This window comes from Callorhinchus milii, unplaced genomic scaffold (assembly GCF_018977255.1).
Source record: "Callorhinchus milii isolate IMCB2004 unplaced genomic scaffold, IMCB_Cmil_1.0 Scaffold14, whole genome shotgun sequence".
NCBI classification, from domain to species: domain Eukaryota; kingdom Metazoa; phylum Chordata; class Chondrichthyes; order Chimaeriformes; family Callorhinchidae; genus Callorhinchus; species Callorhinchus milii.
The window spans coordinates 18,081,916-18,095,443 of NW_024704755.1; the positions used below are offsets into that span (position 1 = coordinate 18,081,916).

Genomic DNA, 13,528 nt, shown 5'->3' on the forward strand with positions numbered 1-13,528 from the left:
TGGCTGCCACGTTTCGCCCACAAATATATGGTCAATTCACTTTACCGTCTATTCTGTGAGGCACTTTGAGAAGTCGAGAAGACGTGAAAAGCACTATATCAAATGCAAGGATTATTATTATTATTATAACCCCTTGTTAGATATCAAAGAGGTCACCCAGCATTCCGTTTAGGTAAAATCTGTTAAGTCAAACTTTATTAGTTCTATAAAGTTACACCATGGAGGGATTACAACAAAGCAATGGACGAGACGTTCAGCAGAGGTTCAAATCTGTCTTGTCTGGTTATTCAAGCTTTTGATCTTCCATCAAGTCTTCACTCGTGCTGCTCCGATCTTTTCCTTCTCCTCGTTCTTTGTTCTCCCTATCTTTATACTCTCATTCCAGTCCCTCTATACCTTCCACCAATCTCTTGTCAGTCATTTACAATCCGTTATTGTATATCCACTCATTGGTCTTGCTTTTACAATCGGTTATTTGACATACCCGATCTTTCACCATTCAATGGTTGGTGAATATGTTACAATCCCTCATTAACATATCCAATCGTACGTTTCCTTCAGCGCTCTTTCTTTGTATTGACTCTATAATTAATTGATCACATGTTCCACGACCTCTCACCCATTTTGACCCATTGTTAGTATGTTAATTTTGCACACCTTATGCTAAAACCCTGTCGCCTCAGTCCCTTCAGCCAAGTTGGAACTTGAACTCACATGGTCTGGACTCCCATTCAGGTGAAAGTTAAAAGATTTCATGGCCCAACTCAAAGAGAAAGAAGTTTCTCTCCCCCAACAATCCTCCAACTACAATTGGTCATTAATTTCATGGCTTTTGTGAGACATTACTTGGCTCCTGCCTTCTCACCTGAGGAGACAGCAGTAATCTCCTTTAACCTAAAACCCTGCAAACTCACGCAGGTGCTGCAAATCCTGCAAACTCTGCTCTGCGGGCATTGACCTGCTCTGCGTCCCCAACCCTGCCCGCTCAACCATCAGCAGTTGGGCCTTCAGCCTTTTGGCTTCCACCTTCTGGAACTCCATTCAGGAGCCCCTCTACCTTGCCCCTTCTCTCACCTCCTTGCAGGACCATCTGTAAACCTTCCTCTTTGAGTGTGCCTTCAGTTATCTTATCCTCCTACCACGTTTTGGGCCCCACTCACTGAATCTAACCCCCAGCTTGGGTGTAAACCCTCACTATTCCATCGCTTTGGGATGTCCTCCTGATGCTTAGGGTACTATATAATTGCAATTTGTTGTTGTGACAGACGCTATACAAAATGCAAGGATTATTAATTACTAATTTAATTTGGAATATTGAATTGATTCCATAAAGTTGGCTTTAGCCACATCTCCACATTCTCAGTGACAGCGTAACTCAGAGTTTTCAAGATGTAACCGTACAGTCACAGCCTTCGGCTCCTTGTGATCTTTGCTGAAGCTAGTCTAGATAATGATAATAAATTGGTCACTTCAATCTATGACTGTTTGTGGAACAATTTGGCTGCCGCGTTTCACCCAGAAGATATAGTCAATTAACTTTACAGTATGTTCTGTGAAGCGTGTTGAGACGTTTCAAAGATGTAATAAAACGCTTTATAAAATGCAAGGATTATTATTAGAATCATAGAATACAAAATAAATTGGCGTTTATGTAGCACCTGCACAGCCGGGGTTTGCAACTGAGCAGAGGGTGCGAGGGCGAAGTGGAAAAGATAGTGAAAAGCATGGTCAAAGAAAAAGATCTTGAGTTGGGACTTAGAATCATAGAATCTTACAGCACAGAAGGAAGCCATTTAGCCCATCGTGTCTGTGCTGGGTCTTTCAAAGAGCTACCCAATTCCCTCACTCTTATCCCAGTCTTGTAATTTTTTTGTTTTCAAGTCCCTATCCAATTCCCTTTTGAAAGCTATTATTGAATCTGTTTGCCAATTATCTTAAATCTGTGTCCTCTGGTTACTGATCCACCTGCCAGTGGAAACAGTTTCTCCCAATCTACTCTTAACAAAACCGCCCATAATTTTGAATACCTGAATTAAATCTCGAGGTCTGCCTTGAAGGAGGCGCGGGAAGGGGGCGAGCTAAAGGGAGTTGTTGAGATTGGCAACAGATACGCTGAAAGCCCAGTCTTTGATGCTTCATGTCCCGCCGTTGGTGCCGTTATCCGGCCAGGCAGGGTTTGAGTTGGGGGCTCGGGGGTTTTGGAAACTCGTGGAGTCCTGTAGCTCAGTGGTTAGAGCACTCGCTTTGCAAGCGAGAGACCTGAGTTCAATTCCAGGCAGAGGGCGAAACCTTGGGCAAGTTTCCTTACTCCACACAGAGCCTAATAATAATCCCTCCAAAACCAAAAACAATAATAAATTGGTCATTTTCAATCTACGACTGTTTGTGGGACATTGCTGTGCGCAATTGGCTGCCGCGTTCGCCCACAAATATACAGTCAATTCATTTTACAGTGTGTTCTGTGAAGCGCTTTGGGACGTCCTCCTGACATGAAAAGTGCTATATCAAATGCAAGGATTATTATTATTATTATTAAGCTCGTATTGCCGATAAGCTTCAGGCTGTAGCACGTGAGTCTGGGTGGTACATGCGCCCAGCTGGACACTGTACTGACCAGATCATCAGCAGACTCCTCACCGTGGAAGCGTGAAAACATTTTTCAAAGACCAGGTCTCTCCTTCATCACCTGGAATGTCAGTTCCTTGGTGAGTAAGACATCTGAGGCTGGTCTTTTCCTTTCCCAGGAAGGGATCCATTTTCTCTCTCTTCAGGAAATGTGTGGAATGGTGAGTTACCCTTTGGTGTGGCTCTGTCCGGTGGCAGTCAGAGGGTGCTTGGCTAACCTTGTCTGGGCAAAGATACTCTTTAGAGGATCTGCACCCTGGCTTGTGGGATCAGGTACATTCCCCAAAAGCTACACAATGCTGAGCGCTGGGGCACCTCACTGGATAGCCTCACACAGAGGGTCTCTGACTGTCTATTCATCCTTATGGGAGATTGAAACTCGTCAAAATCGGAAGCATGAAGAGCACTCTGGTCATGCTCATCCCTCTTCGAGGACAACAAGGTCCCAATGTTGATCAAACTTGTGACAGGACCTCAAAGGTGGTAATCTCTGGATTACTCCCAGTGCCACCTGCTAATGAGTATGTATGAACAGCATGATAAAGCAGGTTAATGTGTAGCTGGAGAAATGGTGCAGGAGGGAGGGCTTCAGACAAGGGGAAACAAGCAAAAAAGATAAAGCAAGGTTTGGAGTGAATGTGTGTAAATGCATGAAGTGTGACATATAAGGTTAGTGAGCCTCATGCACAAGTGCCACATAGTGACAATAACAGAGACTTGGCTCAAACAAGGGCTTAACATTCCTGGCTATAATGTACTCAGGTGGTACGGAAGGAAAAGGAGGGGGTGGGGGGGAGGAGGGGGAGGGAGGGGAGGAGAGAGAGGTGGGGGAGAGACGGAAGAGGAGGAGAGAGATGGAAGAGGGGGCGAGGGAGGAGGGAAGAGAGATGGGAGGGGGGGAGCGCGGGAGGGACGTGGAGAGAGGGAGAAGAGGTCGAGAGGAGGGGGGGGAGAGACAGTGGCAAGGAGGGTAGGGAGAGGAGAGATGGAGAGAGAAGGAAGGGAAGGGGTGAGGGAGAGAGTGGGGGAGAGAAAGGGGGAGGAAGAGAGGGTGAGGGAGAGAAGGGGGGAGAGAGAGAGGGAGAGAGTGGGCGGGAGAGAGAGGTGGGGGGTGGGGGGAGAGAGAGGGGGAAGAGAGACAGAGAGAGAGAGAAGTGAGGCCAGTGTTCAGTTGTTCACTGTCAGGACAGATCGGAGTCACCCTGGCCGAGTAACGTGCTGTGCAGCTTTCTCTCAGAAAGCTCCCTCTTTCCCCAGTGAGACATTACGTCCTTCATTCCCCCCCACCCCCTCCCCGACCTCTGTCATCTCCGGACCCGGCCGTTCCTTTTGTGCAGCAAACACAAGCTTGTGGAGTCCTGTAGCTCATTGGTTAGAGCTCTTGCCTCGCAAGTGAGGGACCTGGGTTTGAATCCCGGCAAGAAGAAAATTTGGGGAAGTTTCCTTACTCCACACCCCTCTGTTTACCAGCAGTCAGTAGGAACTTGGTTGTTAGTCAATTGGCGGATCACTTTGCGGGGGTAATAATCCTTTAAAAACATTTTTAAAAATGTGGTTACACAATCTATGACTGTTGTGGGACATTGCTTTGCACAATTGGCTGCTGCGTTTCACCCACAAAATATTTACATCATATTCTGTGAAGCGCTTTGATACGTCTCAAAGACATGATAAGGTGCTGTGTCAAATGCAAGGATTATTTTATTATTGTTAATGTTTCATGTCCCCCACCCCATCTGCCCCACCATCGCTATTTTGCACCCGCCCCACTTTCAAGGCGCATCAAAAGCTAACTTTTTGACCAAGCTTTCGGTCATCTTTTCCCACACCCCATCCCACCTTTCTCGGCTCCCACCCTCAACTCAGGTGCACAGCCGGCAGTGTTGAGCACTTTGAAACGTCCTTTTAAAACATGAAAAGGACACAGAGCCTAATAATAGCCTAATACAGCACAGGAGGAGGCCATTCGGCCCATCGTGTCTGTGCCAGCTCTTAAAAGAGCTTCCAAATCAACCCTACCCCCCCGCTCTCTCCCCACAGCCGTGATCAACACCACTCTCCGCTCTCTCCCCTTAGCCCTGATCAACCCCACTCCTCCGCGCTATCCCCATAGCCCTGATCAACCCCACTCCCCCGCTCTCTCCCCATAGCCCCTGCAAACTTGTCCTCCCCAAATAATTATCTACTTCTCTCTTAAAAGCTGTTATTGGATCGGTTCCCACCGGCCTTTCAGGCAATGATTCCAGATCCCAACAAATCGCTGTGTGAAAACATTTCTCCTCCCCTCTCCTGTGTTTCTTTTAACAACTATTTTAAATCGGTGTCCTCGGGTTACCGACCCACCCGCCAGTGGGAATAGTTTCTCCTTGTTCACCCTATCGAATCCCCTCATAATTTTGAATGCTGGATGCTTTCCTCTGAGCGAGAGAATGTGTGGTCCATTACAATCCATGGGGTTGCATGGAACTGCATGTTTGGTTTGGATACTCTTAAGGATTGTCGCATGTTTCTGCATGTGTCAGACATCCAGCTGACCAAAAAAGAGAACTATATTAAATCTGCCAAAAAACATCTGCTAAACTCATGCTAACTGTACTTCATTAACTTGTGCCTACTTGATCTCACCTGCCCCCTTATTATTGCTTCTAAAAGTTTATCCACAACAGACGGACATAAGGCTAACTGGCAAGTGTGCCCCGATGGAGATGAAGTTTGCTCCTGTGTTGGAATAATCCCTGCATTGGATTCAGCTGGTTTTACATTGGGAGCATGTCTCAAAATGCTTCACAGGATTTTCACTGTAAAGTGATTGTTTTTTTAGATGAATGCAGCAGTCATAGGAATAGGAACATAGGAAACATAGGAACAGGAGTTGGCCATTCAGCTCTTCGAGCCTGTATTAGATCATGGCTGATCTGTACCTCAACTAATCCTTTCAATTCCAATTTCCCGCTTTCTCCCCATGTCCCTTAATATCCTGACTTAACAAATTCTATAAACTTATCAAAAATCTATCAATTGGTGCACAGATATGTTCCATGAAACAAATGACCATTTCAGGTCTCTGCTGAAGACCTTTCTTTTCGACCGCGCCTTTGATCACCTTCCCCTCCCACCCCGGCTCGGTCCCAGGATCCGTTGCTGTAAAGCTCTGAGACGCTGTCCGGCGTGGGGGGGTGCTATATAAATCCAAGTTGTTGTTGTTTATCTGGGAATTGTTGTCCATGGAACTCCCTTCTCTTTTCAAATAGTGACACAGAATAGTTAGTATATAATAATAATAATAATAATCCTTGCATTTGATATAGCGCTTTTCACGTCGGGAGGATGTCCCAAAGCGCTTCACAGAACACACTGTAAAGTGAATTGACTGTATATTTGTGGGCGAACGCGGCAGCCAATTGCGCACAGCAATGTCCCACAAACAGTCGTGGATTGAAAATGACCAATTTATTATCGTTTTTGGTTTTGGAGGATTATTATTAGGCTCTGTGTGGAGTAAGGAAACTTGCCCAAGGTTTTGCCCTCTGCCTGGAATTGAACTCAGGTGTCTCACTTGCAAAGCGAGTGCTCTAACCACTGAGCTACAGGACTCCACAAAGTAAATGGGAGTACGGTTTAGTGTCTCTTCTGAAGGACAGCACCTCTGATCAGTAAGGAGGACATTGAGGAAACTGAGGTTGGAGTTGAACAAATCCTGGATGTGGTTTCTGCAGCATTGGGCCTGAGGCCATGTCAGGGTGTGAGGCAATCTCACATTGACGAGACAAGACTGCGATCAACTGAGCCAGGCTGACACCTGTTCATGGTGTTTTGACTTTAATTGATGTAAAATAACAGATGAAGTTTTACCTGTTTGTAATTCTAGGTGAAGTACTTGCCTTAGGGAATCCTGAGCCCAGGATTGCTACAGATACAGAGACTCGGATAAAGATACAGAAATTTGTAAATGATGTAATGGACATCCATGACGAATTCCTTAAAGATCAGCAACAGGAGATTGAAAAGGACCAGACAGGCTTTTCTGCTGGAGAGAAAGATGTTCAGTGTCTGGGTGTTCCAGTACAGAGCGAGAGACAAGCCAAAGAGTGGACTTGCTCATCCTTTGACCTTGAATGCAACATGGAGCAAATCGCACTGGGCAGCAGGGTACCTCGAGGTCAGTGTGAGGGGTATCACCTCATCATTGTTTGGTTTTCTCAGTGAAGTTTGCAGAACATGTCATTCAGTTACTCCACCTACAATATATCAAATGCAAGGATTATTATTATTACAATAGAGCTCAGGCTGAGTCATAGAGCTTATAGCTGGGGTAGTGCTGAATTGTCAACGCCAACAATAAGTTGCATATCTTCCCCCACATCCGGTCCCTGACCAGCATTGCCTTCCTCCACCTCCGCCACACTGCCCGTCTCTGACCGTACCTTACCCCAGACGCAACAGAAACACTCGTCCATATGTTCGTCACCTCTCGCTTCAACCATTCAGTGCCCTCCTCGTCAGTCTCCCCAGCTCCATCATCCACAAAAATTCAGATGATCCAAAACTCTACCGCCCGCATACTCACCCGCTCTAAACTGATTACCCCATTACTTGAGTAAGCCTGTCTGTTGTTGTAAACCTCTTGTAGACTTCACACAAAAGACTTGTTGAGCCTTATAATTCACTGCCCATACATGACGTCTAATTCACCCTTCCCTCTTCGTGCCCTTGGTTTAATGTTTAATCTGAAGGACAGTACCTCCAACAAAGCGGCACACCCCAGCTCTACACTGGAGTGTCAGCTTGGACTGTGTGTTCAAATTTCCGATATGGGGCTTGAACCCACAAACTTCTGACTCAGAGGCAAGAGTGCTCCACACGTACAGACACAGTCAAACCTGTTTTCAGCAACCGCTCGGGAATGGACAAAGTGGCCTTTATGTAAGGGTGGCCTCTAAGGGTTCATTAGTTCATTCACTGAATCCAAACATTTCTGTAGGTCCGTGTGTAGACTCCGAGCACCTTTACCAACCGCACTGTAAGTGGGGGAATCTGTGGGCATCATGTGGGCAGCTCAACATGGCCCTGCGAGGCTACACCAGACGCAGACGTCGGTAACACATTACATTCACTTAGAACTGCCCCTGAATTGGGAGTGAGTGCACTGACAGCGCTAACTGGCTGCTTTATTTAACAGAGAGAATACATTCAGTAAAAACAACAGCTCTTTATTAAGATCTAGTAACCCTAGGCTACCTGGCATATAAGGAATTCAACATTTTAAGATAAACAACGATAACTATCTTACATACCTATATCAACTTGTGGCACAATACAACATTAGTAAAATAGATATAAACCAGCCCTGACTGTCCAGTGGTCCTGCACACGTCAGCACGTACCGGAGGACGACCACAAGGAGCCCAGCATTGTTTTATACAGGCGTGTGGCTCCCCCCACCGTATGATGTGACTGAGGGCTATTTCCCACGCAAGGAGTCACATGTTATTCCACTCTCCAGGGTGCTTGTTAACTGACTGTCAGTCAAACAGCCCGGGGCTTATACATGATGGCACTTCGGGAACCTCATGTATGTTGTTCACTAAGTCTCTTGCAAACAGCTTTTGCAACAATCCATTTAAAGGGACAGGCCTCCCCATTTCGCTTAAATAATATTGTATAGTATATATATTATTTACACATTACTATGGACTGCAAGCATAGGGTAACCGTGACAGTTAGTCAGTGGTTGCTGAATAAAGGTGGTTGCTTTCACAGGTTTGATAAGGAGGAATGTTAATGGGTGTGGCAATTGGAACAGGTGCTAGGGAGAAACCACAGCAAGAATTGCTGGCCAACATGCGGGTTTATGTGCCTGATACCAGCTTTGTACTCCAGACCTAAATACCATTTGATCTTCTGTGATAGAGACATCTTCAGAAGTACCTACCACAGAAGGGGTGCTGGTGACTGAACTGGAGAGAGCGGATACCATAGAGACCATTTATTTGAAGAAAGAGAAGCTGTTCATTGATGTGAGTACTTCATACTAACTTCACCTTTCTTTACATATTGAATGTAACTAATTAGTTTGTTGGATTGATTGATGAATTTATTACAGATTAAATAGTTATTGTACATCACAGAATTATTGGAATTATTTGTGGGATCAGTAAATTAATATCAAGGCTCTAGACACAAATAATTAACCTTAAATAAAAGACAGACCAGTCACTGGGGCAGGGAATCCTCACACTCAGCTCCTATTAACCCTTTAAGCCAAGCCCTAATGTGGTCCTAGCAGGACAAGCAGCGGGAAAGCTTGCCAGACAGTGATATCAATGGCAAGCTGTGTGGGTTTAGCTGGTTAGACTCCAGCAGTGTCTCACATTCTGAGGTTCCCAAGTCTTGGCCCTTGCCAACCTGTGCCTAATACTTTCCAGAATTACGGAGAGAGAGCGCATTCCATTCCAACAATCTATCTCTGGGATTTCCATATGTAGGTGGGATATCAGTTTGGTTTGGAGACTCTTATGCAATGGTGATGTGTTTCCATATGTGTCGAGACACTCGGCCGACCGAGTACATATAACAACAACAATAAAATTACAGACACACAAACACACACATAATGCATGCATGGATGAGGGTCCTGGAGGAGAGAGGTAGTGTCAGATGTAGTTGAGGGAAAGCTGAGTGGGTTAGAGCACTGATGTGAGGCTTAAATGATAGTTTGGAGATAGTTAACAGAGGTTACATACTGGTGGAGTGTGCATCCTGTGATGCTGTCAGCGCCAGAGGTTGTTGAGTTCAGCTGAAGAAAACTGTTACTCGTAGGACTTGTCCAACAGACGATCAGTCAGCATAGCAGAGGTCTTGGAGTCCAGGCTGGAAGCTGACAGATAGAGCTGGGTATCCTCTGTATACATGTCATCTGCAGATGACATTGGTGAACGGGAGCATATAGATAGTGAAGAGATGCCTCATCTGAAGGATGGGATCTCCGGCAATGAGATTTCCCTGCACTGAGCACTGAACTGACAGACTGGATTGTGGGAGCTCAAGATCCCAATATGGGTCTTAAACATCCAACCTTCTGAGTCAAGGGCAAGAACAACAACAACAAGATTCCATTTATAGAGCGCCTTTCACGTCGGGAGGACGTCCCAAGGCGCTGTACAGTTGGGTTAGGACCCGAGCAGGGGTGGAAATGGTCAGGGTGAGGGGAGGGAAGGGAGGGGTCGAGGAAGAGGGAAGTGGTCAGGGTGAGGGGAGGGAAGGGAGGGAGCGATGAGGGGGTAGAGAGTCGAGAGGGGAGCTGAAGGCACGGTCAAAGAGAAAGGTCTTGAGACTGGCCTTGAAGGAGGAAAGGGAGGAAGTGGCGAAGGCACTGGGGATAGAGTTCCAGAGCCTCGGGGCTGAGAGGCTGAAGGCCCGGCCACCGATGGTAGGGCGGTTGGGGCGGGGGATGTGGAGCAGACCGGAGCCAGAGGAACGGAGGATACGGGCAGGTAAGTAGGGGGATAGTAGGTCGGAGAGGTAGGAGGGAGCAATGCCGCGAATGGCCTTGTAGGTGAGGATGAGGATCTTGAAATCGATCCTCTGGGGGATGGGGAGCCAGTGGAGGCGAGCGAGGGTGAGGGCGAGGGTGGGAGTGATGTGGTCGCGGTGTCTGGTGCGGGACAGTACACGAGCTGCAGAGTTCTGAATGACCTGCAGTGTGGAGGGAGGGCCGGGAAGGCTGACGAGGAGAGAGTTCTCATAGTCCGGCCTTGAGGTGATAAAGGCGTGGACCAGAGTTTCAGCCGCGTGAGGGGTGAGGTAGTGCCGTAGTCTGGTGATGTTCCGGAGGTGATGGAAGGCGGTGCCAGTTGTGGCGCGGATATGAGGGAGAAAGGACAGCTCAGGGTCGAACAGAACCCCGAGGTTCCTGACTGGCTTTAAGAGGTGGAGAGTGCGGAGCTGATGGTGTCGGTGCCTGAGGTGCGGAGGCGCTGACGTGAGCCAATCAGGAGGGCCTCGGTTTTTCGCACGTTGAGCTGAAGAAAGTTGTCTCTCGTCCAGGACTCGATGTCGGACAGACAGCTGTCAGGACATCGGGGGTCGTGGAGTTGAGGGTAGAAGAGGAAAGGTAGAGTTGGGTGTCATCCGCATACATGTGGAAGTTACCAAATAAGGCTGCCTTCAGGCCTCCGTGAGTATCCTCCTTGGGGGCTGGGGAGGTAAGTGGGGTCTCCATAGTCACACCTGGCAATTAAATGTTGGAATCTCTGTGAAGGTCATTACTCTGGTTCCTGAGCCAGGTGGGTTCACAGTACTCCAGGCATTGCTGATGACAGACTAGCCAAGCTGGTTCATCAGTAGACTAGTTAGCATTAGACTAGTCAGGGATTCCTACTACTCCACAGGTAGATAGGGCTGTNAAAAAAAGGCCATTGGGATTTAAGGGCTTTATATCTAGAGGAATATAAGATAAAAGTGAGGAGGTGATGTTGAATTTGTACAAAATCTTGTTTAGACCAGATTTTTAAGTGAGGCCAATAACTCAGCTCCTGTTGATCCCACAATCCAAAGGCCTAACGGTGGTGTGTTCTTATGTGGCTTTAACTGGTAAAAATCCAACAATTACCCCAACGCACATTCTGAAGTTTTAATGGAATACAAACAAATGCAAGGTACTTCATATGAGATCCGAGACTAGGAAACACCGGCCTCCATGGATTGGATAGAACTGGCCGAGGGGGGAAGCTGAGAGCGATCTCGCGGTGTTAGCTGACTAGTGACTCACTGTGTCACACAGTGTGAGGCAGCAATAAACAGGCAAACAGGACACTGGGCTGTGTTCTAAATCAGTTGAGTTCAGATCCCCAGATGTGACCCTCAGGCTCTTGTCAGACCCACCTGGAGATGAAATCAGATGGGCTGAAAATTAACAAACAGATATAGCGCAACAATGGAAGACTTTTCAGCACCAGAAAGATATTCCACTAAGAAACTAAATAAAATGAATAGGAATGGGACTCCATGGATGAATAAGGAGGGAAGAGAAAACTGCAGCTCAGAAAAGAATCTTTTCAAAAGTACAGATTAGCTAACGGAGAGGAAAACAGGAGTGAATACAGCAAACTTAAGGAAGAGTTTAAACAGACTATTCAGAAGGCAAAGAGGAACCATGAGGAAAATGAAGCAAAAATATAAAAAGAAACAGCAAAGTGTTCTTCAGCCAAGTTAGCAATAAAAGAAAGGGATCATGTTAGAACCCCGACTATTCATTTGGCCACATTTGGAGTATTAAGAGAGGCCAGGAATGAGGTGAGACAATATAAGATAAATAAGAACATAAGAATTAGGAGCAGGAGTCGGCCATTTGGCCCCTCGACACCTGCCCCGCCATTCGATAAGATCATGGCTGATCTTCAGACCTAACTCTAATTACCTGCCCTCTCCCCATATCCCCTAATCCCTCTATTTTTTAAAAAATCTATCAGTCTCAGCCTTGAAGATGTTCAAGGACTGACATCTACAGCCTTCTGGGGGAGTGAATTCCATAAATTCACTGCCCTCTGAGTGACGAAATGTTTCCTCAACTCTGTTCTAAAAGGCTGAGCCTTAATTTTCAGACTGTGACCCCTGGTTATAGATTTTCCCACCGGGGAAACAGTCCCTCTGTGTCCGCCCTTTAAGAATCTTATATGTTTCAATAAGATCCCCCCTAATTCTTCTGTAGTCTAGAGAATACAGCCCCAGTTTATTCAGCCTCTCCTCATAGGTCAGTCCCCTCATCCCAGGCACTAACCGAGTGAATCTACACTGCACCCCCTCGAGGGCAAGTATGTCCTTTTTTAAATAGGAGACCAAAACTGCAGACAATACTCTCAGTGCGGTCTCACCAAAGCCCTATACAGTTGCAGCAAGACTTCCCTACTCTTGTACTCTAAACCTTTTACAATGAACGCTAACTGCCGTTCGCCTTCTTAGTTGCTGCTGCACCTGCAAAGTAACTTTATGAGTCTGGTGTACAATGACACCCAAATCCTTCTGAACACTAACACTATCTACTCTCTCCCCCTCTAGAAAATAATCTGTTTTTCTATTTTTTCTACCTTGGTGAATAATACCTTGGTGAGTGTGAATAACACACTCCCCCACATTAAATTCCATCTGCCACCTACTCGCCCACTCCCCGAGCCTATCTATATCCCATTGCAATCTTTTTGCATCATCCTCAGAGCTCACTCTCCCACCGAGTTTAGTGTCATCCGTGAATTTAGATACGTTACATTCAATGTCCTCGTCCAGATCATTGCTGTAAATTGTAAATAGCTGAGGTCCAAGCACTGATTTGTTCGACCCTGAGCTGTCCTTTCTCCCTCACATCCGCACTACAACTGGCACCGCCTTCCATCACCTTCGGAACATCGCCAGACTACGGCACTACCTCACCCCTCACGCTGCTGAAACTCTGGTCCACGCCTTTGTCACCTCAAGGCTGGACTATGGGAACTCTCTCCTCGCCGGCCTTCCCGCCACCTCCCTCCACAAGCTGCAGGTCATTCAGAACTCTGCAGCTCGTGTACTGTCCCGCACCAGGCTTCGGGACCACATCACTCCCACCCTCGCCCTCGCTCGCCTCCACTGGCTCCCCATCCCCCAGAGGATTGATTTCAAGATCCTCATCCTCACCTACAAGGCCATTCACGGCCTTGCTCCCTCCTACCTCTCCAACCTACTATCCCCCTACCTACCTGCCCGTACCCTCCCCTCCGTTCCTCTGGCTCTGGTCTGCTCCACGTCCCCCGCCCCAACCGCCCTACCATCGGTGGTCGGGCCTTCAGCCTCTCAGCCCCCAGGCTCTGGAACTCCATCCCCCAGTGCCTTCGCCGCTTCCTCCCTTTCCTCCTTCAAGGCCGGTCTCAAAACC

At 47.1% G+C, this 13,528-nt stretch overlaps 1 protein-coding gene across 2 annotated transcripts in view; it reads left to right on the forward strand.

The window, feature by feature from the left end:
* Positions 1-13,528, forward strand: part of dnaaf1 (dynein axonemal assembly factor 1) — a 53,101-nt gene that overhangs the window by 31,140 nt on the left and 8,433 nt on the right. For both annotated transcript variants that reach the window (XM_042340485.1, XM_042340486.1), the window contains exons 10-11: positions 6,494-6,784; positions 8,536-8,642. In XM_042340485.1, the coding sequence (XP_042196419.1) occupies positions 6,494-6,784; positions 8,536-8,642 (398 nt within the window). The remainder of the gene's footprint in view (positions 1-6,493; positions 6,785-8,535; positions 8,643-13,528) is intronic.